The sequence below is a fragment of the Armigeres subalbatus genome, chromosome 2 (assembly GCF_024139115.2).
Source record: "Armigeres subalbatus isolate Guangzhou_Male chromosome 2, GZ_Asu_2, whole genome shotgun sequence".
NCBI classification, from domain to species: Eukaryota; Metazoa; Arthropoda; class Insecta; order Diptera; family Culicidae; genus Armigeres; species Armigeres subalbatus.
The window spans coordinates 437,968,903-437,991,518 of NC_085140.1; the positions used below are offsets into that span (position 1 = coordinate 437,968,903).

Below are 22,616 nucleotides of genomic sequence, written 5' to 3' on the forward strand. Positions count from 1 at the left end.
ACTCACCGAAAGAGATTATCCGAAATCATGAGAGTTTCGATGGCCTGCGCGTCCGCAGCTTTGATCACGTGCTTTTTGCCGTAGAAAGCCTTGGCCGGCTCGCACTGCAGCATGGTGTAGAACTGTTCGAGGGCTTTAACCTCACCGGCCGCTTTCGTATCGGACATTTTGGCCATCACGGCAGAGTCTTGGAGGATTTCTGCTCGGTAGAGGAAGAATAGAGACATTGAACACGATTACGATTATTTCTTTTTTGTTGCGAAGGAATGATTCGATTTACCTTTCAACGAGTGTTTGAATCCTGATGACGAATGAACTAACATAAATTTACTTTTGTTTTCTAATAGCACCTGTAAAGACAAAAAAAGAAACGTTATTACCGACAGAGTTATTTTTGTCATATGCGAAAAAATGATACACGCATATCAGTCCCATTGATTACTTTTTGTCTTTCTCGTACAACTAAGTTGTACCGAAAGGCTATCATTTCATGTAATTTTTAAAGACTTTCAATAATATTTAAAAATAAGAGTTCATTACCTTAGTGTAATAAGCCTGCAGGAATGTACTGCCGTGAATCGCATATCTGTCCCATCTTTGCTGGGTTTCCTATTCATATGGGACAAATATGCGATTCACGGCAGTGTAGTAGGGATAAATCATACACTGCGTTCACAATCTGCGATAACCGTTCTGTGATTGAAATTTAGTATTATTAGTCTTAAGCCGTAATAATATCACTTGCTTCCAAACTCTTTTTACCTTCAATTTACGCGAATTATTCTCACATCTGCTACCTCTGTGCACTAACCGTACTATTTATAATTAATGAGGATACTTCTAAGTAATAGACTTAAGTTTAGAATCTAGAATTTAAATCGACTTCAAGGCTGCCTAAACAGATATTTATAATAAACAATCGATGCCTGCTCATTCACAAATCGGGACTGATTTGCGATTTGGGCGTAACTTGTTTTGTAAACAAACATTGCTTCATGGATTCCGGAGAATGCAAGCGTTTTCATCCCAAACTAATTCCCTTATCTGGTAGAGGAAAGCTTAATCTGTCGGATCCATACCGTGGTTTCCTCATGAAATGCTTGTTTCAGCCGGAATTCGCCTTCCAATGTTTGTTTACAAAATAAGTTACGCCCAAATCGCAAAGTGGTCCCGAAATCTCCAGTTTGTTTTGTTCCGTTTTCTGCGGTTCCCTAAAGCATAACTACTGAGCGTACAGTGACGCCGATTCACTAGTCAACAGTGTCAGTTAACATTCACAAAACTACGTATTCTTATGGGAATTTGGTTTCTCTGTTCTGTAAAGCTGGTTATAAACCTTTGAGAAAGAGGTTTGAATTATATAGAAGAAATCGTACAAGATCTAAGTAAGCTGTTGAATCTTATTTGACAAGTTAATTTGTTGTGAAAAACGGAATTCAATTCACAAAGTACGTATTTTCATAGAAATTCGGCTTCTCTGGTTTGTGAAGCCAAAAAATCCGTTTTTCACAACAAATCAATGCGCCAAATGTCATCCAAACAACCATATGGACTCTGCATGGCCTATTCTACAAAATTCAAACTTTATTCCCAATGTGAGGAGCTGAAATTCAGCCTTGCAGAGCAGAGAATCCAAAATTCTATGAAAATACGTACTTTTGTGAATTAAATTCCGTTTTTCACAACAAATGAAAGTGCCAAATGAAATTCAAACACCCAAATGCATTCTACAAGGCCCATTCTACAAAATTCAAACTTTATTCTGAAAGTGAGGAGCCGAAATTCAGCTTTGCAGAGGAGAGAAAACAAATTTCTATGAAAATACGTACTTTTGTGAATTAAATTCCGTTTTTCACAACAAACGAACGAGCCAAATGAAATCCAACAACCCAAATGCATTCTACAAGGCCCATTTCACCAAATTCAATTCAGTACATTCAAAGTTAATTGCCTATATGCCGGGTATTAAGCCACCCGGAGTGGAAATTAATTACTATGTCTGAAACTTGATTATGCATATGTACAACATGTGATAGATTTAGTTCGGAAAAGGTATTGGAGGGTAACCGCCCCTTCGGTGGGGTTTGATCCCACGTTTGAACTGGGGTCGTGGGATCAAACCCCACCGAAGGGGCGGTTACCCTCCAATACCTTTTCCGAACTAAATCTATCACATGTTGTACATATGCATAATCAAGTTTCAAATTCAATTGTTATTCTAAAAGTGAGGAGCCGAAATTCAGCTTTGCAGAGGAAAGAAACCAAAATTCTATAAAAATACGAACTTTTGTGATTTAAATTGAAAAAGTTCGTGGGGCAGTACCAGGCGGGATTTATGGGTGAACGCTCTACCACAGACCAGGTGTTCGCCATACGTCAGGTATTGCAGAAATGCCGCGACTACAACGTGCTCACACATCATCTATTTATCGACTTCAAAGCCGCATATGATACAATCGATCGGGACCAGCTATGGCAGCTAATGCACGAAAACGGATTTCCGGATAAACTGATACGGTTGATCAAGGCGACGATGGATCGGGTGATGTGCGTAGTTCGAGTTTCAGGGGCATTCTCACGGCAAGGTGATGGTCTTTCGTGTCTGTTATTCAACATCGCTCTGGAGGGAGTAATACGAAGGGCAGGGATTGATACGAGTGGTACGATTTTCACGAAATCCGTCCAGTTATTTGGTTTCGCCGACGACATTGATATCATGGCACGTAACTTTGAGAGGATGGAGGAAGCCTACATCAGACTAAAAAGCGAAGCAAAATGGATTGGACTAGTCATCAACACGTCGAAGACGAAGTACATGATAGGAAGAGGCTCAAGAGAGGTTAATGTAAGCCACCCACCACGAGTTTCTATCGGTGGTGACGAAATCGAGGTGGTTGAAGAATTCGTGTACTTGGGCTCACTGGTGACCGCCGATAACGATACCAGCAGAGAAATTCGGAGGCGCATAGTGGCTGGAAATCGCACGTACTTTGGACTCCGCAAGACGCTCCGATCGAATAGAGTTCGCCGCCGTACCAAACTGACTATCTACAAAACGCTTATAAGACCGGTAGTTCTCTACGGACACGAGACGTGGACGACGCTTGTGGAGTACCAACACGCACTGGGAGTTTTTGAAAAGAAAGTGTTGCGTACCATCTATGGTGGAGTGCAGATGGCGGACGGTACGTGGAGGAGGCGAAATGAACCACGAGTTGCATCAACTGTTGGAAGAACCATCCATCGTTCACACCGCGAAAATCGGAAGACTGCGATGGGCCGGGCACGTAGCCAGAATGTCGGACAATAATCTGGTGGAAATGGTTCTCGACAACGATCCTACGGGAACAAGAAGGCGAGGTGCACAGCGGGCAATGTGGATCAATCAGGTTGAGGACGATTTGCGGACCCTCCGCAGACTCCGTGGTTGGCGAAGTGCAGCCATGGACCGAGCTGAATGGAGAAGACTATTTGGTGCAGCACAGGCCACTCCGGCCTTAGTCTGATAATAAATAAATAAATTTTCACAACAAACGAACGTGCCAAATGAAATCCAAGAACCCACATGCATTCTACAAGGGAAGATCCATTAATTACGTAACGCAAAAATTGGCCATTTTTAACCCCCCTCCCCCCTATGTCACACTTTTTGTATGAATCATTTAAAATTTTTGTATGGATTGTCACATTTCGAGCAACTCCCCCTCCCCCCTCTAAGCGTTACGTAATTTATGGATGCTCCCCAAGACCCATTTCACGAAATTCAAACTTTATTCTAAAAGTGAGGAGCCGAAATTCAGCTTTGCAGAGGAGAGAAAACAATTTTCTATGAAAATACGTACTTTTGTGAATGAAATTCCGTTTTTCACAACAAATGTACGTGCCAAATGAAATCCAACAACCCACATGCATTCTACAAGGCCCATTCTACAAAATTCTAACTTTATTCTTAAAGTGAGGAGCCGAAATTCAGCTTTGCAGAGGAGAGAAACCAAATTTCTATGAAAATACGTACTTTCGTGAATTAAAATGCGTTTATCTCAAAAACTGGACGTGTCACAGAAAATCTGAAGACGTACCTGAATTCAGCGTAAAAAATCTATTGAGTACATTAAAAATGGTTGAAGGGAGCGAAAAAAAAGTTCAATTTTGTTGGATAGTGTTATAATTCGAAATAGTGACCATTCGGGGAAATGGGTTATTCGTAGCAGGCTCCACCCCACTACCACGAATGCCTGTACCTCGAATTCCATTGCCCCGAATGGTAAAGTACCCCAAAAACCATTACCCAGAATGGGACACTACCCCGAAATCCATTATCCCGAACACATTTCAAAATCTAGTAGAATTTCATTATTTTGTTTAACAGATATCAATTAATCTTTGCAAAGAATGAACAAATAGAGTTACTTAGAGAACTGCATTAAAGATTCTGTTTAACCAACAATTTTGATTATCCGGCTAATTAACTTAAACTGTCATTCTACCCCATTATAACATGGAAAAAAATTATGAATGTCTCGATAAAGCCTATGGAGATGTTATCGGAGATGCTAACGCTCAGGTCTTTGGAGAGGACTTTTTCCGTCCCATAATTGGTAGGGAGAGCCTTCACTCCGCTACCAACGCACAGTTTTTTCTAACCGTGATCGAAAATGTTTTGGCCATGAAAAGTTGATTTTAGAGGCTCAGTGACTTCGGAGAAAGTTTCAGTATGTTAAGCTCCATATTTCGGAAAAAAAATTGTTGACTCCAATTATGAAGATACATCATTGGTGTCTTCGAGAAAGTTGTAGAAAAAGTTTCTACGAAAAATTTTGCTATATAAACTTTATTTCTATCTGCTATAGAAGTCGAGATATGGGTCGTTATTTACAAACGACCACCAAAAAAACAGGTTTTTCACGATACTTTCGTCAATATATTTTTGGATTTTTCAAATGTTCTACAAAGATCTCCGTCGAGATAAAAAACATGAACCTTTCGAAGACAGTTTCTTCTTATTTTCAATATTGACGAAGCTATTGCCGATTTTTTGTTCAAAAATGAGCATTTTGACATTAACTACATACATGTAGGGGCAAAATGGGGCAGAATTTTAATTAGGAGTTTGAAAGTATAACTCAAGCACTAACGGTTGCATTGCAACATATATGTGACTTAGCTTGCCGTAAGTACCGTATGGATACGTTTTCTTCTTCTTCTTGTTATATATAAAAAATGAATTGGTATGTACTCCGCATAGCTAAGTAACGGCCCCGATCAAGAATGCATAACAAAATTATAACAAGGGGGGTTATTTATTTCAGAAAAATATTGTAACAAAATGTGTTATAAATTTTGCTGGTTAGTTGGTAAAATAACAAAAATTATATCAAAAATACCTCTCGCCGTAACATAATTGAAACAGAGGTTGATACCTTCATATAAACATTATACAAGCGTTGATATAATTTCTGTACAAAAATATACTTTCAAGGTAATTGCCTACATCACGGATAGAAATCTGGTACGCTACCACGCCGGATTTCCATCCATAATGTAGGCAATTAACTTTGTTCCAGCTATGTATTAATATCGAGCGGGTTCAGGTGATACTGAAGGTGATCACCTCCGATTTTTTTGTAATGTCTACAAAAAATGTAGGCAATTATTTTGTGAAAATATTCATAACTAATGTTGTTATAATTTTGATATAAAATAAAACTGGCCGAAGACACATTTTTATCGAATTATCTAATTATAACACACGTTGTTTTAAATAACAACAATTGATAGAATTGAGTTATAATTTTGTTATGCATTCCTGATCGGGGCTGGGTTCAAATTTCTTCATCACCATTTCCGATGGGTTTACATAATATTTTCTTATGTGAAAATCACGACTTAAAATGAAAAAAATTGAAACATTCAAATTAGAATTTGTATGGGTATTTTGTATAGGCACATCACAACACGCATCCTCACCTACTGTGCAAGCGTGCAACCCGACCAGTAGATAGTAACAGATTTATATCAGACCTTGTTATTCTGTTACAGCAGTTTTTTATAACAGCGGTTGTTATAAAACATGTACCATTAGTAGTTAAAATAACAAAAATTGTAACAAAATCTCTTCTAGTTTTAACAAAAATATTACTAAATATGTTATGAATTGAACAAAATTATAACTCGTTGTGTTACATAAAAAGCGGTGAAAATAGCTTATACTATAACAAATTATGTTCTTGCAAAGATTATGATTATCCATAATGTAGGCAATTATCTTGTCCAGCTGGTTCAACTTTGAATGTAGATTCAAGTTATACTATAGGTGACACCTTACTTTTTTTTCCAATTCCTATCTACCAAAAATGTAGGCAATTTTTTTTCTGGGGAAATAAACATAACACATTGTGTAATAATCATGTTATGACGATCATGAAATTTTATTTCCTTCATCTTTGGCAGAGAATTTATAACAAAATTATTGCAAATTTTGTTATTTGTAACACATATTGATATAATTGTGATAAAATTTTGTTATGACTAACTAGTCGGGAAACCAGCTTTTTATTATTCCGGGATATTTAGAAAAGTAAATAGGTAAAACAAGTACCTTCGAAATGTTTAGATAAAATTATATTTAAACTTATGATGTTTGAGGCGTCACTAACCATAGTTCCCATTCAATAAAGAATACTGATTTACCCGATACTGCAGTTCCTCTCATCAACATTCCTGGCTGTATGGTGATTAGACTGGCCCAGGAAACAAAAAGTTGTCTAATTCCACGGGGCACCCCCCAGGATTGTGTCTTTTGATGAGAAAATCAATCTCTGAAAATTTCAGCTCAATCGCTTGTTGCATAAGCTGGCGCATTTGATTTGAAGTTTGTATGGGGATTTCAGCCAAAATGTATAGGAAAATACACCTCCGTCACTCATTCGATCTGGAAATTGGTTCTGATTGCTCGATTGACCTCAGAATTGCAAAAACGGCAGTTGGTATGCTACAGAACAATTTCACAGAACATTGTATGATGATTAAATAAACTTTTATATGGGTTTCGGCTGATGCGATTCGATCAAAAAACCCAAAAATACACAAATCAGCTCCTAATAATTCAGCCGAAAATCATATAAAAGTTCATTTAATCATCATGCAATGTTCTGTGAAATTGTTCTGTAGCATACCAACTGCCGTTTTTGCAATTCTGAGGTCAATCGAGCAATCAGAACCAATTTCCAGATCGAATGAGTGATGGAGGTGTATTTTCCTATACATTTTGGCTGAAATCCCTATACAAACTTCAAATCAAATGCGCCAGCTTATGCAACAAGCGATTGAGCTGAAATTTTCAGAGATTGATTTTCTCACCCAAAGACACAATTCAGGGGGGCCCCGTGGAATTCGACAACATTTTTTTCTTCCCATAGTAATCTGGGCCAGTCTATTGGTGATTTCTAAAATATGTAATACAATTTGCCCAAATACACTGGGGTCGCTTTTTACGTGACTTTTGGATGATTTTTTTTTGTTTACGCGTTGTTTTTTCCCGCGGAATTTGAAATTCATGTCAGTTCTGTATAACATCCATCCATAATCATTTAGAAAATTTTGTATTTGGCTAAATCATAGGTCTGGCGTAGGTGTAAAGACTAAAGATGACCCTGCAGACGTTGTCCTGCACAGTAGGCGAAAATGTGTGTTGTGATGTGATCTACCTTTTTAAAATTTCCATACAAATTTTATTTTCAATTTTTCATATTTTTTCCAATTTTAGTCGAGATTTTTACATGAGAAAATATTCTGTAAATCCGTCGGACATGTTGATGAACAAATTTGCTGAAGAAATGAAGAAAATCTATCCAGCAGTTTCTTATTTATGAACAATACAGACATTTTTTATATATAACAAGAAGAAGAAAAAGATGTTCATACGGCACTTATGTCAAGCCACAGAGAAACAGACGTCTCACATAGAACAAAATGCAATCAATATCATCGTCACGGAAACATTGGTACCCAATGCTAAAATCACTGTGTTTGGCCAAGCGGCAACCAGATGGCGGTAGTGCGCAAACGTCAACCACAAGCAAAAACGATGAAAGCGTCATCGGTGGCCGATTGACCACCTACAAAAAATTAAATCAACCGTTAAAAAGGTGAACGACGAAACATGTGTCGAGTGAGACGTCTGTTTCTCTGTGGTCAAGCTATGTCACATATATGTTGCAATGCAACTATTAGTGCATGAGTTATACTTTCCATTACCTAAATAAAATTCTGCCCCCTTTTACCCCTACGCAGTTAATGTCAAAATGCTCAATTTTGAACCGAAAATCGTCAATAACTTTGTCAATATTGAAAATAAGAAGAAACTGTCTTCGAAAGTTTCATGTTTTTTATCGCAACGGACTTCTTTGTAGAACATTTGAAAAATATAAAAAATATATTGACGAAATTATCTTGAAAAACCTGATTTTTGGTGGTCGTTCATAAATAACGACCATTTCCAGGCATTTCCTTGTCTTCAAATATTTTAGACATAATATGGAGCAGAACTTCATAAAGCTGCTCACTGCCATGTTTGAGAAGTTCAGGATGCTGTTTTTCAGCTTTTTAACAGCTTTTTTAACCTCATCTAGTGCAGGTGACTCCACAGCTTGTCCATCGTCGCTAATATTTATTCTGTTCACCGACGCACCGTCACTTCCTCCATTCAACAAAGTCTCGAAGGTGTTGCTTCCACCTGGCAGCCACTTCGTTTTTATCTGTCAGCAAATTCCCTTGTTGGTCGTTGCACATGACGGGAGATGGCGCTGTCTTTCTCCGCTCGCCATTGACAGACTCATAAAACCTCCGCATATCGTTCTGCTCCATTTTTTCCTGCTCCTCACTAACTCTTTTTTCTTCCTGCGGTGGCTGCGTTTTTCGGCTGCTCTTGCTTCCTTGTACCGATCTATATTCGATCGGGTACCCGACACCAACATCCTATATTGCTATATTGCGGGTACCTATATTGCTACAAACAGCGCATGCGTGTTCGGTGAAGGCCGCGCTATTGAATAAAAAATGTATAGAAAGTAACCACTTTCCTTCAATGGGACTCAAACCATGAACCTCAGTGGTTACCTCCAATACATTTTTAAAATCAAAAATCTTCCAAATAATGTACATACGATTTTTTTTACACGAGAGATGCGTTCCATATAAAAAAAAGTTTTCAGTTCAAAATTCGAAAATCCGTGTAAAAAAAGTTTTATGATTTCTCCATGAATCATGCAAAATTGAGGAACTTTGCAAAAATTTTGTATGGAATTTTTTACACGACCGTCCGTGTAAATCCGTGTAAAAGCAGAATCGGGTGTACATACTTGTGGTAGTAGCGGATTGTGTTAAAAGATTAATCGAAGATACGAAATGAAAGCATGAATTATTTGAATGAGATTTGAATTTCTAAATCGAAGCAATCGGCGTTCGAATAGTAGGCGCCCATTAGCACACGAATATGAGCTCGATTGACAGAACGAAACAAAGAAAGAGACGATACTAATCCGAATATTAGGTACATCGTCATGTATCACTAGAGCTACTCGTTCTGTCAGAACATACTTGTGAGTACACAGCCCACGATAATTCAGATATTCGACGGATGTTCTAAGGATATTCGCTCGGCCACGACAATACTCACACCTGAGTTTCAGAACATTGTTAATTAATGTCCAAGTCGGGTGGTCAAATACTCGGAAAATAGGCAATTAACTTTGATTGAATGAATTCACATTCTATACCGTCCCGCCCAGTCCGTTACTGGGGGGCATGGAGTGCGATCCTCTCGTTTAATAAACAATGTGCACTCGCTTGACTGTGGATATACAACAGTAAAGCACATGTGGAGATTGGGCAAATCAAGCATCCGAAAGATATTCAATTTGCAAAAAAGAGAGCTAACCGCGGTGGAGGTTGGTACTCGGATTCTGATGTCTTTTCCGCAAACGTGACCTTTAACCCTTTATAAGGCAGTGGCAACAAATAATATGTTTTTCTATTTATTAACAAGAGCTCTACTTATTATTTCACATGTAGTGACTTTATTTGCTTCCTAGTAACAACCCAGATGAATTTGAGCCATAAAAAATTGAAATGTCAATTTGAGAACAGTTTTTTTACGAACAGATCGTAAGTTTCGAGTGGAAGAAGGATTTTCAGTTATAATTCGTTAAAAAAACGACAAAGATATATTTTTCCCGTTGGTATCAATTATTTTGAATCTCCTGTGTTAGATTACTACGTGATTAGCGTGAAAAAAGCTTTGCCTTTCTGTATATTTGGTTTTTGGATTTTTGACGAAATTGTGTTTTTTTTCCCAAGGGTCCCCCTTGGGAGAAAAAACGCGAATTTTTTTTTTTCACTTATGATGCGTTTTCTGACTAGGACTCTTCACCAAAAAATGTAACGTACCTTGATTTGACTGGTTCTACGTAAAATCAAATTTTTAAAAATCTTTTTATATTTTTGTTGTTGCCTGTTTTCCCGCTTGCCGGGCAGTGGAAACTATATTGCCACCAATTTTTCAATGTTTCTGAACTGTTTAATGTATAACAAACATACATTTGAGTTTAATACCATGTCAACATTGTGTCCTATTGTTGTTTTTGTTAATTTATTGTTTAGATTCGTCTGCCTTATAAAGGGTTAAGTGGTCTTGTTGTGTAGGGGTTATCACGCCTATCTAGAGAGTAGGAGGTTGAGGGTTCGAGTCCCTCCAAGACACGTGGATTCTTTTTCGCAAATTTCATATCAATTTGTCCATTTCGAAACATATGCTGTGCATATGCACAGCCAAGTTATTTAACAAAAAAAAGGACAGTCACCAAATATTTATTTCGGCAGCAGAAATTCTGCTACATGGTGTTTATTGAATGACGATTGGTTACAGAATGCGTATAATAAAAGTTTCTCACTTCCAGCATAGGAAACATCATGGCACGCTGATCTGCTACAAAAAGCCAGTGTCCAGCGTTGAATTTCCGAATAGCCGAAGGACAGAGATTAATACAAATCTTTTGACGACAACTCATCATCTAGCCTGACAGTTATGCCGTCCATCAATATGAATGACTCAACTGTAGTATCAAAGTGCCGGCTGTCGAACCGAACCTGTTCGGCGCAGTGTTGTTCAATCGCGATCTACACGCAGATCGAAATTGCGCCAATATAAATGAATCTTCATTTTCTTCAGGAGAAAATGTAAATGTATAATAAAATGAGAAGGGAAAAAGAAAACCATAAAAAAATATCTCTGTGATTCCCTAATAAGCTTTTCAAATAAAGAATTTAAAATAAATAAAGGGTAAATATGCTTTTTACTTTTGTAGGATGTTTTTAAAATGTTGTTTAAATGAAAAATGAAAAAAAGTAAGAGCCAAGTTTAAAGGGACCATATGTAGAATGAAAATGGTTATCATTAGACAACTACTCACCTTATTATCTGTTTTCACCGCCTGTTGGAACATGTATTCAAAGAATTGATCCTTCACGAACCCAGGTGATGCAATTAACACACACTTAACGACATCGAAGTTAACGTGCCGAATAATTCCCTGAATAACGGCATCGTAAAACTTGGCCAGTCCCTTCTCGTGCTGCTGGACGTTTCCCTTTCGCTTCCGCGGAATGGCGACATCGATCTTACTGCGAACCAGCGTCATGCTGGCCGTGATCAAGCACACGTGAGCCAGCCCATCCTGCATGATCACGGCCGCAACGTCAGCACTCTGTGTCACGTCGCAGGCCATTTCGACCCGCTCGATAGCAATCGAGTCCCACTCCGGTTTCGTGAGTTGGAACTTGCGATTCAACTCTAGGTCCAGCGTATGGTAGGCACCCATCTGTAATGTCCGATTTGTATATAGAAGGGGGGGAAACAATCCCGAATTTATAATGATGTTACCTTTACGAATTGATTTTCCTCGATGTTCCTACCCTTCAACCGAAGCACCTGAGCCTGGGTATCAAAATCGATGGACTCGACTCTGATCGTGAGAGTGGTGCGCACCCGGCTACTTGATGAAGAACCGGTGGAAGTTTCGTTTTGAACCTAGGAAAGAAATAAGTTTGCTTTCAATAATGATTCGCGTTCTAATGAAAAGATTTTATTTACCTTCCGGATAGTACTGCTTCGAACTTGATCTCCTTCGGCGATCAAATTGTAGGCGTGCCACATATCTTCCGGTTCTTCGGGAATCAGCACCACGCTCCTAAAATTCGAAAGTTTATAATCGCAAGTGCAATTCAATTAGACGGCCACCTGCAAACTTACCCATCGCCGGCCTTGTCAATGTTTTTGTAAACCAACTTCATTTTCGGACGTTGAGCTTCTCACTTTTGTAGGTAAGGATAACACTTGGTCAGCACCAGAGTGAGGAAATATTCAACAAGTTCACACCAAGAAACACACGTTTAATTCTTTTTGAAAATTTATGTTCATGTTTTCTATTGTTTTACGCGGAAAATGCGATTTTTTAGGAGAAAATTGATTCGACAAACGGCGACCAGGACATTATCGCGAAAAGTGAAAGATCCACGTTCGGTTCGGTGTTGTTGTTTTTAATTTTTGGGTTCTGTCAAAATCTTTCTTTGTGCTCCAAGTTATCTCGCGTCGTTATAGTAAGGGCTTCACTCTAGAAGGTCGAACTTAAAAAAAAAGTTGAGTTTGAAATATTTTAAAAAAATGGTGATGATGTCTCTCTCGTGCATCGTAAAATGTATGGAAAAAAATCACATAAGAAAAGTCCAAAAAGCACTTTAGGAGAATAGATCGCAATTTTTCTAATATTTTGCATGTTTTTTTGCATTGCCACCATTCTTGAAAAAAAAATCGATTTTGATTTTTTTTTTCAAGGGGTATAAAGTCGCGATTCGCTGGTTGGGCCACGACCTCGACCCAACTAACGAATTCGGTTTTTTAGTTGGGCCAACTGACAGCCATTTGAACACGTGTATTTTGACTTGAACATCACAAATGATGTCCAGTGACGCCCAATCCCGTTTTCCGTGTTTACATTGAATTTTGACGTACGGTTGCTTTTTAGTTGGGCCATGACCCAACCAGCGGAGGCCCAACTAAAAAGTGACCCAAGTATTCCCAACCAGCGAATCCCGACTGTATACCCTTGGAAAAAAACAATGATTTTTCAATAATAATTATTCTGGAATGCAATGTCCGATCGGGCCAATTTTCAAAAGCAAACAATGGAACCGCATTCCCCGTCGAATGGAATTTGTTGCGAGTTATTTGGGTAATGCTTAGTTCCAAAAAGTGTGTCTACAAAATTTGTACTTATACACACATTTTATTTTCATTATTTGTTTTACGAGAAAGGCGAAAATGAACCGTGGACGTCACCCACAATTTGACCGTTCTTATTAAAACTGTAAACTTTATAATTTAAAAAATGTGCAGGTGAACATCATTTAAATCAAATAAACTAATAAAATGATATTTCAATTTAAAAAGGGAAACAAATATAAATTAATTTAGCACACATCATTTTCCATATACATACAAACGCGCTCAGACATTTGCCTCAAATCGTCGAACTGAAGCGATTGGTATATAATATTACGGGTCTCCGAGCCTTTTATTTAAATTACACTGACAAAAATCCAATCATATTCATTACGCAAAAATATTACATTACATAAATTTTGACTATAGCATTTCCCACATAACGGCAATGTGAATTCGCATAGCATACCGTGGACCCCCGGTAATATGATCGTTTTTAATCTGAACACTTTTTAATTTGAACCCCGTTGGTTTGAACATCGTTCAAATTAAAAATGGTTCAAACGTCATTTACCACGTGGAATCGAGAGAAGAAAAATGGAACATCGTGAAATGGAACGCAGAATCAAAACAAACCAGCAAAGAGAGCAGCCAGAAACCAGTTTTTCTGATGCTTATAGAGTAACCAGAAGTTCAAATTAAAAGTGAACCCCGTTAATTTGAATGAGGTACCGTTCAAATTATCGGGGGTCCACGGTATATGTGGAAACACACATAACGGTTATTAACTCAATACTAAATTTTCAAAACGACTTATCTGCTTTTGTAAAAAACGATTCAAACGTCGATTTGTCGAATCTTAAAGCACTCCCACGCAAACCAACACCATCAACACATAGGTGAAGACTTCGGCTACCTGTTGATGGTGTTGGTTTGCGTGGGAGTGCTCTCAGATTCGACAAATCGACGTTTGAATCTTTGTTTACAAAAGCAGATAAGTCGTTTTGAAAAATTAGTATTGAACTAATAACCTTTATGTGCCACAGCAAAAAAAGTTGTTGAATATTACATCGAAACAGCTGCAACCCACTGAATCCATCGATGGTTGAATATTACATCACACGATGTACTCGGAAACATTCTGCGTAATAAATAGGAACGATGTAATTTTGTACCGACGTACCAAATTGGACGACGTAATCGAAGCGATGTAATAAAACGAGATGTAGTACAGTAGGATGTACATGGCATATGAATGATATAAATAATGGAGATTTCTTTCTTGATTTTCTTCAATATAGTGCATGCTTTCTACTTATATTAAATCAAAGTTTATGATTTATTTTTATAAGCATTTAAAATTTATTCTTTAAGGGTCTTTATCGAAAGTGGTTGCTTGTGGTAACCATCCTCATCGGCGTTCCCTGGTTGTGCCGGAATGCGATGGTCTCCTTCGTTGTTACTTCACTGTCCTTCAATAGTACGACCGCGGGACCGAGAAGATATCGCCGCCGCCAAGAAATCATAGTATATAGATCCAGATCATCACACCGAAACAAAATTGTACGGTTTCTGCTTACCAACACGTGACAATTGTTTTCTCAGACTGCGGCGCGGAGAAATTACCGTAGAGGGCTTACAGGAAGGCGATACATCGACCTAGAGAAAAAAAAATTAGAATATCCGTTTCAACCGCAATTACCAGATAGAACAAAGAATGAATGGGTATTTGATGCCCTATACGTTGAATTGGGATAACTTATTCGATATACTGTCCTATTTATCAACAATTAAATTATCTGAAATTTTATTCATTGATTAATTCTTCCTTAAGGTAGCACACCTCGGGAATCTTGCCCGCGGATTACCAGGGATTTCAAAAGAAATCGTCCATGGATTTCAAAAGAATGAAATCCTTCAGAGATGCTGTAGGAAATATTTCACGGATTCCGAAGGAAATCCTTCAGGGATTCCAAACGAAATTCTTCAGGAAGTTCGAAGGAAATCCTTTAGGAAGTCTGAAAGGAATTCTTCAGGGGTTCCGAATGAAAATCTTCAGGAATTCCGAAGGAAATTCTCAAGGGAATCCAAAGATAATCCTTCAGAGATTCCGATGGGAATCCTCCAGGGATTTCGAATGACATAATTTAGATATTCTGAAGGAAAAACTTTAGGGATTCCAAATCCTTCAGAAATTCCGAAGAGAATCCTTCAGAGATTCCGAAAAGAATTCTTCGGTTTCCGAAACGAATCTTTCGAAAAGTTCGATGGGAATCCTTCAGGGATTCCGAAGGAAATTCTTCAGAAATTCCGAAAGGAACTCTTCGGGGTTTACTATGGGAATCCTCCAGGGATTCCGAAGAGAATCCTTCAGGGATTCCGAAGGAAACCCTTCAGATATTGCGGAAGAAATCCTTCAGATTTTGCGAAGGAAATGCTTCAGGAATTCTGAAGAAAATCCTTCAGGGATAACCAGAGAATTTGGATTCCGAAGAGAATCCTTCAGGAAGTCCGAAGAGTATCTTTCAGGGGTTCCGAACGAATTCCCTCAGAGATTATGAAGGAATACCTTCAAGGGTACCAAAGCAAATCCTTCAAGGAGTCCGAAGGACATCATTCAGGGATTCCAAAGGAAATCTTTCAGAGATTATGGAGGAATTTCTTCAAGGAATTCCGAAGAGAATCCTTCAAAGATTCCTGAGAATCCTTCGGGTTCCGAAGCGAATCATTAAGGAAGTCCGAAGGGAATCCTTCAGGGATTCCAAATGGAATTTTTCAGGGATCCCGAAGGGAATACTTCAGGGATTCCGAAGGACATCCTTCAGGGATTCCGAAGGAAATCCTTCAGAGATTATGGAGGAAATCTTTCAGGGATGCCAAATCAATCCTTCAGGGATTCCTAAAGAAATCCTTCAGATTCCGAAGAGAGTCATTCGGATTACGAAGGGAATTCTTCAGGATGTTCGATTGAAATCCTTTGAGGTTTTCTAAGGGTAGATATTCCGATTGGAATCCTTTGAAGATTCAGATGGGAATTTTTTGAAGATTCCGATGGAAATCCTTTGAGGCTTCCGATGGAAATCCTTTAGGAGTTCCAATGTAAATTGTTTAGGAATTCCTATGGGCATCTTTTAGGGATTCCGATGGGAACCCTTCAAGGAGTCCAAAGGGTATGCTTCCGAAAGTCTGGAGGGAATCCTTCAGGGATTCCGAACAAATTCCTTCAGAGATTATGAAGGAAATCGTTCAGGGATACCAAAGGAAATCTTTCAAGGATTCCGAAGGAAATCCTTCAGGGATTCTGATGGAAATTTTATTCAGGGATTCCGAAGGGAATTAATCACAGATTCCAAAAAAAATCCTTCAATGAATTCCGAAGAAAATCCTTCAAGGAAATCCAAAGAGAGTCCTTGAAAGATTCCGGAGCAAATCCTTAGGATTCCGAAGGGAATCCACCAGGGATTCCAAAGCGAATCATTCAGGAAGTCCGAACGGAATCCTTCAGGGATTTCGAAGGGAGTCCTTCAGGAAGAAGAGATACTTTAGAGATTCCGCAGAAAATCCTTAAGGGATTCCGAAGGAAACTCTTCAGAGATATCTAAGGAAATCCTTCAGGGATTCAGAAGGACATCCTTCAAGGACTCCAAAGAAAATCCTTCAGAGACTATGCAGGAAATATTTCAGGGATGCCGAAAGAAATCCTTCAGGGATTTCGAAGATAATACTTAAGATTCCGAAGAGAGTCATTCGGATTACGAAGGGAATCGTTCAGGAAGTTCGAAGGGATTTCTTCAGGATGTTCTATGGGAATCCTTTGAGGATTTTGAAAAGAATCCTTTAGATATTCTGATGGGAATCCTTTGAAGGTTTCGATGGGAATCCTTTAGGAATTCCGATGGGAATCTTTTAGGGATCCAATGAAAATCCTTTAGGGATTCTTATGGGCATCTTTTAGGGATTCCGATGGGATCCTTCAGGGAGTCCGAAGAGAATCCTTCCAGGATTCTGAACAGAATTCTCCAAGGATTCCGAACAGAATCCTTCTGGATTCCCGAATTGAATCCTCCAGGGACTTCGAACGAAATACTTCAGGGGTTCCCGAAGGAAATCTCTAAAGCCTTATGGAATTTCAAAAAGAATTATACTGGGATTGCAAATAGAATGCTTCAGGGATTCCAAAGCAAACGCTTCATAGATCTCAAAGGAAATACGAAAAAAATTCTTCATGGGTTCCGAAGGATATCCTTCAGACATTCCGAAAAACATTTTCCAGGGAATTCATAGGAAATCCTTCAAAGATTCCAAAGGGAATGCCCCTCGGGATTCCGAAGGGAATTCCCCCGTGATTTCGAAGGGAATTCCCTCGGTATTTCGAATAGAATTTTCCCGGGATTTAGAAGAGAATCATTCCGGTTTTCCAAAGGGGATCCTCCCGGGATTTCTAAAGTAATACTTCCGGGATTCCGAAAAGAAACCTTTCGGGATTTCGAAGCAAATCCTCCCAGGTTTCCGAAAGCAATCCTCCCGGGGTTCTGAGGGAATACTTCCATTATTTCGTGACTCCGTTCCGAATTATAGAGGATTCCTTTCATAATTCCTAAAGAATTACGTCCGGAATCCCCAAAGCCTTGCGATCGGAATCCCCAAAAAGTTCCGCTCGGTATCCCCAAAGGATTCCATTCTGGACCCTCAAAGGATTGCGCTTAACATCCCCAAATGATTTTGACCGGAATCCCCGAAGCATTCCACTTGGAATTTCCAATAGATTCCGCTCGAAATTCTCAACAGATTCTGTTTAGGATTCCCAAACAATTTTGCTCAAAACCTCTAAAGGATCCCGGTCAGAATTTCATTAAGATTGTGTTCCAAATCCAAAGAGGGTTTATATCAGAATTCCCAAAGAATTTCTTCTGAATCCTCAATGGATTTCATAGCCTTCAAAGAAGGATTCCGTTTCAGAATCCCAAAAAAATAAATGCAGTGCGGAATACCTGGATTAGATGGAAATTCCATGTGGGATTCCCAAGAGACTGAAGAGAAGACTAATACGCCTACTCACCATTTATTCAATATGGCGTAAAATGTTTTCGTTTTAATTTCGTTGATTTCATGATAACAAAGTTTCAAAAGTATCGACGGGCTTCTTTTCGACATAAAAAGCCTAACTTTCTGAAATCAATAGAGTAGAGTGGGGCAAGAGTACGCACTTAGTTTTCAATCGATCACGTGGCCCTTATGAAGCAAGCTTCTGCATATCAAATCAGTGTCGATGATTCATATACTCTTCCTTTATGTTACCCAGTGCAAAAATTTTTGAAATTATTGAGATTCGTTTTAGTAGAACCCTTATTGCGAGACAAGTGAAAAACGCACTCTTACCCCAACGGTGGGGTAAAGGTGCGCATCGGGTAGGGTAAGAGTACGCATTTATCCAATCATGTGCTTTAAGTATATATTAACACAAATAAGAGTTAATAACATTTAATAACTGATGTTTAATGAGCATGTATTAGGGAATGTTTAAAGATTACGTAACTCTTAAAGGGGGAGGGGGTCCTAAAAATGTGCACTTTCATACGGAAAAACCATTGTTTTTCATATATACAAAAAAATACAAAGGTAAAAATATATATCAGGTTTCGCGTGGCGTATACAAAGGCATTTTCCTTAAAGAAAGTCCACCAATCACGGAACGTAAAATTTGGCTATTTCATCACCCCTCCCCCCTATCTTACACTATTTGTATGAATCCTCAAAAAAATATATGGATCGTCACACATCTCACAACCCCTTTCAGCTAAACGTTGCGTAATTTATGAATGTTTCTTTTGATTAAATGAAATTATCATATAGATGAAATTGTGTTTTCGTACTATGTTTACTGCCGTCATACGCATAATTGTCCCATGTTTGCTGGGATTCCCTATATACATGAGACAATTATGCGTATAACGGCAGTTTAGGTGTACAACAAGTCCTAATACAATTTCATTATTTCGCTTCAGTGCTTTGTTCGCTAAGTCCTTTCTAACACCGAATTACTTCAACTAATCCTAAAAACTTGTTATCTTTACGCTTTGGAAGAAGTCTTATTTCGGCCGGAGATACGAGTTTGACATCATAACTTGAAGATTCATATGCGTACTCTTTCCCCACCGGTTCCTGCGTACTATTACCCTACAGTCCCAAAAATTATTCAAGTAATGGTTTTGACTTCTTGAAAACCAACCGGATTGGTGTTCTGTACCATAAGGTACTCTATACAATTGGTTATCGAAATAGTATAATGTTCACCTGATTGAACGTATATATGGTAATTTTCGCTCCGTGGTCTACAAAAAATTCCGCTCTAAATACACAAAAAAATGTTCTGAATTTCCAAAATACTCCGGCTGAAATTCCCAAAGAATACAGTTCAGAATCTCCAAAGGATGCAAAAAAGATTCCGCTTGTGATCCCCATAGTATTCCGCTCAGAATCTTCAAACAATTCCGCTCGGAACACACAAAGGATTCCGCTCGGAATCCACAGCAGATTCTGTTTGAAATCCGCAAAATATACCGGCCGGAATCGCCAAAAATCACGTTCGGAATCCTCAAAACATTCCGTTCATAATGTACTTGTCATCCCAAAAAGGAATTTGGTCGGAATCCCCAAAAGTCCACCTGGAGACCCCAAAAAAAATCCGCGGAAAACTATTCCACTTACACTCCCTAATAAAAGATTCCACTCGGAACGAACAACGAATCTCGCTTAGAATCCTGAAAGGATCCCTTTTAAAATCCCTAAAGGAATCCTTTCGCAGTCTTCAAAGATAATTGTCCGAAGGGTCCAATTTTTTCCGTTCGGAATTCCCTATGGGTACCTTTTCGGAAGCCCCGAAAGATTTCGCTCAGAATCTCTATAAAAATCCTTTCATAATCCACAAAGGATCTTGATTAGAACTCCCAAAGATTTTTTTTCAGAATCCTTGATGGATTTAATTTCCTTCAAAGAAGGATTTCATTTCGGAATCCCAAATAAAATAAAATCCTAAGAGATTCCGTTCGGATCCGATTCTGTTTAGAATCCTATAGAAGTTCTCCTTTCGGAATCGAATATATGCAGAAAATCATTTGGATATCTAACTTATCACTATATACTTACGATACGTCAAGTCTTTTTCAAATGTTCTTGGAGTTCCAAGACATCAATGCAACGGCAATCCAATCCTTTTCAAGTGGTTGCAAAATCAGTCTGGATGAGAAGTTCTCAATAGGCGTTTCAAAGTTGCCGTGAGCGTAGGTGTTGACCAAATCTGAATAGAGATTAGAAATAAAAAGTAAGTAAGTAACTCTTTTATAATAAAAACTTACCATAATAGATAATAGACTTTTCCTTCCACATTAAAAGTTGTATTCATGCAAAAATTGGCATTGATTGTGATCTAAAGGGAGATCCGCTTCGAACATAGAAGAGCCATCAATACGATGATTTACGGACCCTTGGTAGACTGTCTGGTTGGCGACATACAGTTATGGACCGAGCGAAAAGAAGACAACGCAGATGCCACTTTGTTCTTAAGCTGAAAAAGTAAAAGAAAATAAAAACAGCAATAAGGTACCAGTCAAAACGAATAATGCAAGAGATGGCGTTTTTTCAGTGGTAGTAAAATCGAAATTTAATTACTATAAAACTACTAATCACTACAAAGTGCAGGAGATAATCTTTTCACGTCATACTTCATTCCTTTCTTCTAAAACGCCTTACCTAAAAACCAACAGGTACAAACTCGTCTTATGACAAGCACATATCACAGATGGATTAAATACTGAAAAGCAACAAATTATTGCCATAAAAGCTTATACGCTGATACCAAAATTTTGAATAACTCATCTTCTCAATGGTAATCAATGCTGTTTATCTGTTTATTTTGACTCTTACACTGCCGTTATACGCATAATTGTCTCATGTATATAGGGAATCCCAGCAAACATGGGACAATTATGCGTATGACGGCAGTACCCGTCTCCGCCAATTACAAAATTATTTGAAATACAAGAAATCGAAAATTTATTCAAAGTGTGTTGAAGTTCTGTTAGATAATCGCTTAAAATAACAGATTTGGACTGGTGTCGGTTTTACCCGCAGTGTCGGCGTATCTGTTTTACCCATAATTCCCCTACTCTTTAAAAAGTGATAAAGCCAGGTTGTAAGCTGAACATGCTATTACTCACCAGAGAAATCAATTGAACGTGATGCTGCGTCCCGTTAAACACAGTTTGGGCGTGTTTTTGAATCCCCTCACGGACCAAAAGAAATGAGGCGAGTCCTTCCGGCCTTTAAAAGAATTTCAAATGCAGTGCTGTCGGAATTTACGACTCTACGTCTAATCGGATCAGCGTTGGATCGCTTAAGTCAGCCCTCATCGACCACCAGCTTGCGCAGAACAGGAGCATCTATTTTAATCGTACAACTACCGCATAGTCTCCGTAACTTCTCGCCGAAACCAATCAAAAAGACGATGTCCTGGTGCACTACCGCTGACAGTTTCGTACTGGCGTTGAAACGATCAGATCCGGCAGCATTTGAATGGCCGTAAACTGCGCATTCATCGCATCGTCTCGAAGTGCTAGCTAGTTTTAAAATCCGTAAACATTACCAGCTGTTTAAGATTTTGTACTTCCAAATAACAACATAAGTAACGCTCTAGGACCGAACTTATAGACTCGTCGGAATCCGGATTCACCAAGCCAGTAATGACCATTGCAACCACATCACGGTTCATTAAATCAGTGCTCTGATCCCACTGCAGTGATAGATAGTTTTGTGTTGGATGTTAGTTGGCAGTTTGTATCCCATTTGAAGGATTGCCTTCAGGATCGGCTTGCACAGTCCCGTGACCTGAAATCCGACTTTTTTCTTCCTACCCGTCGTCGTCGAAATACGCAAAATCCTAGCCGATGTTTACGGCCAACACCAATCGCGTTTTGATGGTAAATTGCACTTAATAAAATACGTTTATTTGCCAACTGTTCCACGACACTCACGAATAAAATATTAACAAAGAAAAACTTGTAGCGAGCCGCGAGAAACAAACCGTGCAAATTACCGAGTAAAAATCAGCTTCCACAACATGGCGACGAAACAGCGTCGACCGCGTCGACGTTGCTGACATCAACTCCGCAGTGCTGCGAGAAAATTATATTATCGTGAGATATAATATTGTGTCAAATTTGTGTAATTTTACACAAATCTGTTGAAACCTATTGGTTGCATAATTTTCTGTGTAATATTCGATGGTTTGACTATCGAATATTACACAAAAGCGACGTGCGGGAAATTGGTGAAACTGACTTTT

General features: G+C 38.7%; 1 protein-coding gene and 1 long non-coding RNA gene across 2 annotated transcripts in view; both read right to left on the reverse strand.

Annotated features, from left to right (window-relative positions):
- The window catches only part of LOC134213627 (protein pelota), a 65,018-nt gene extending 52,414 nt beyond the window's left edge, over positions 1–12,604 (reverse strand). Inside the window, exons 1-6 of the mRNA XM_062692859.1 lie at positions 12,308–12,604; positions 12,149–12,245; positions 11,939–12,085; positions 11,469–11,876; positions 281–350; positions 7–199 (exon numbers count right to left, since the gene is read on the reverse strand). Of these exons, the coding sequence (XP_062548843.1) occupies positions 7–199; positions 281–350; positions 11,469–11,876; positions 11,939–12,085; positions 12,149–12,245; positions 12,308–12,348 (956 nt within the window). The 5' untranslated portion in view covers positions 12,349–12,604. The remainder of the gene's footprint in view (positions 1–6; positions 200–280; positions 351–11,468; positions 11,877–11,938; positions 12,086–12,148; positions 12,246–12,307) is intronic.
- A 2,015-nt stretch (positions 12,605–14,619) lies between these two features.
- Positions 14,620–22,463, reverse strand: LOC134218039 (uncharacterized). Its single transcript, XR_009981227.1, has 4 exons — positions 21,493–22,463; positions 20,632–20,840; positions 20,423–20,573; positions 14,620–14,935 (listed from the first exon to the last, which is right to left on the reverse strand). It is a non-coding gene; the product is annotated as an uncharacterized LOC134218039 (long non-coding RNA).
- Positions 22,464–22,616: the final 153 nt, after the last annotated feature.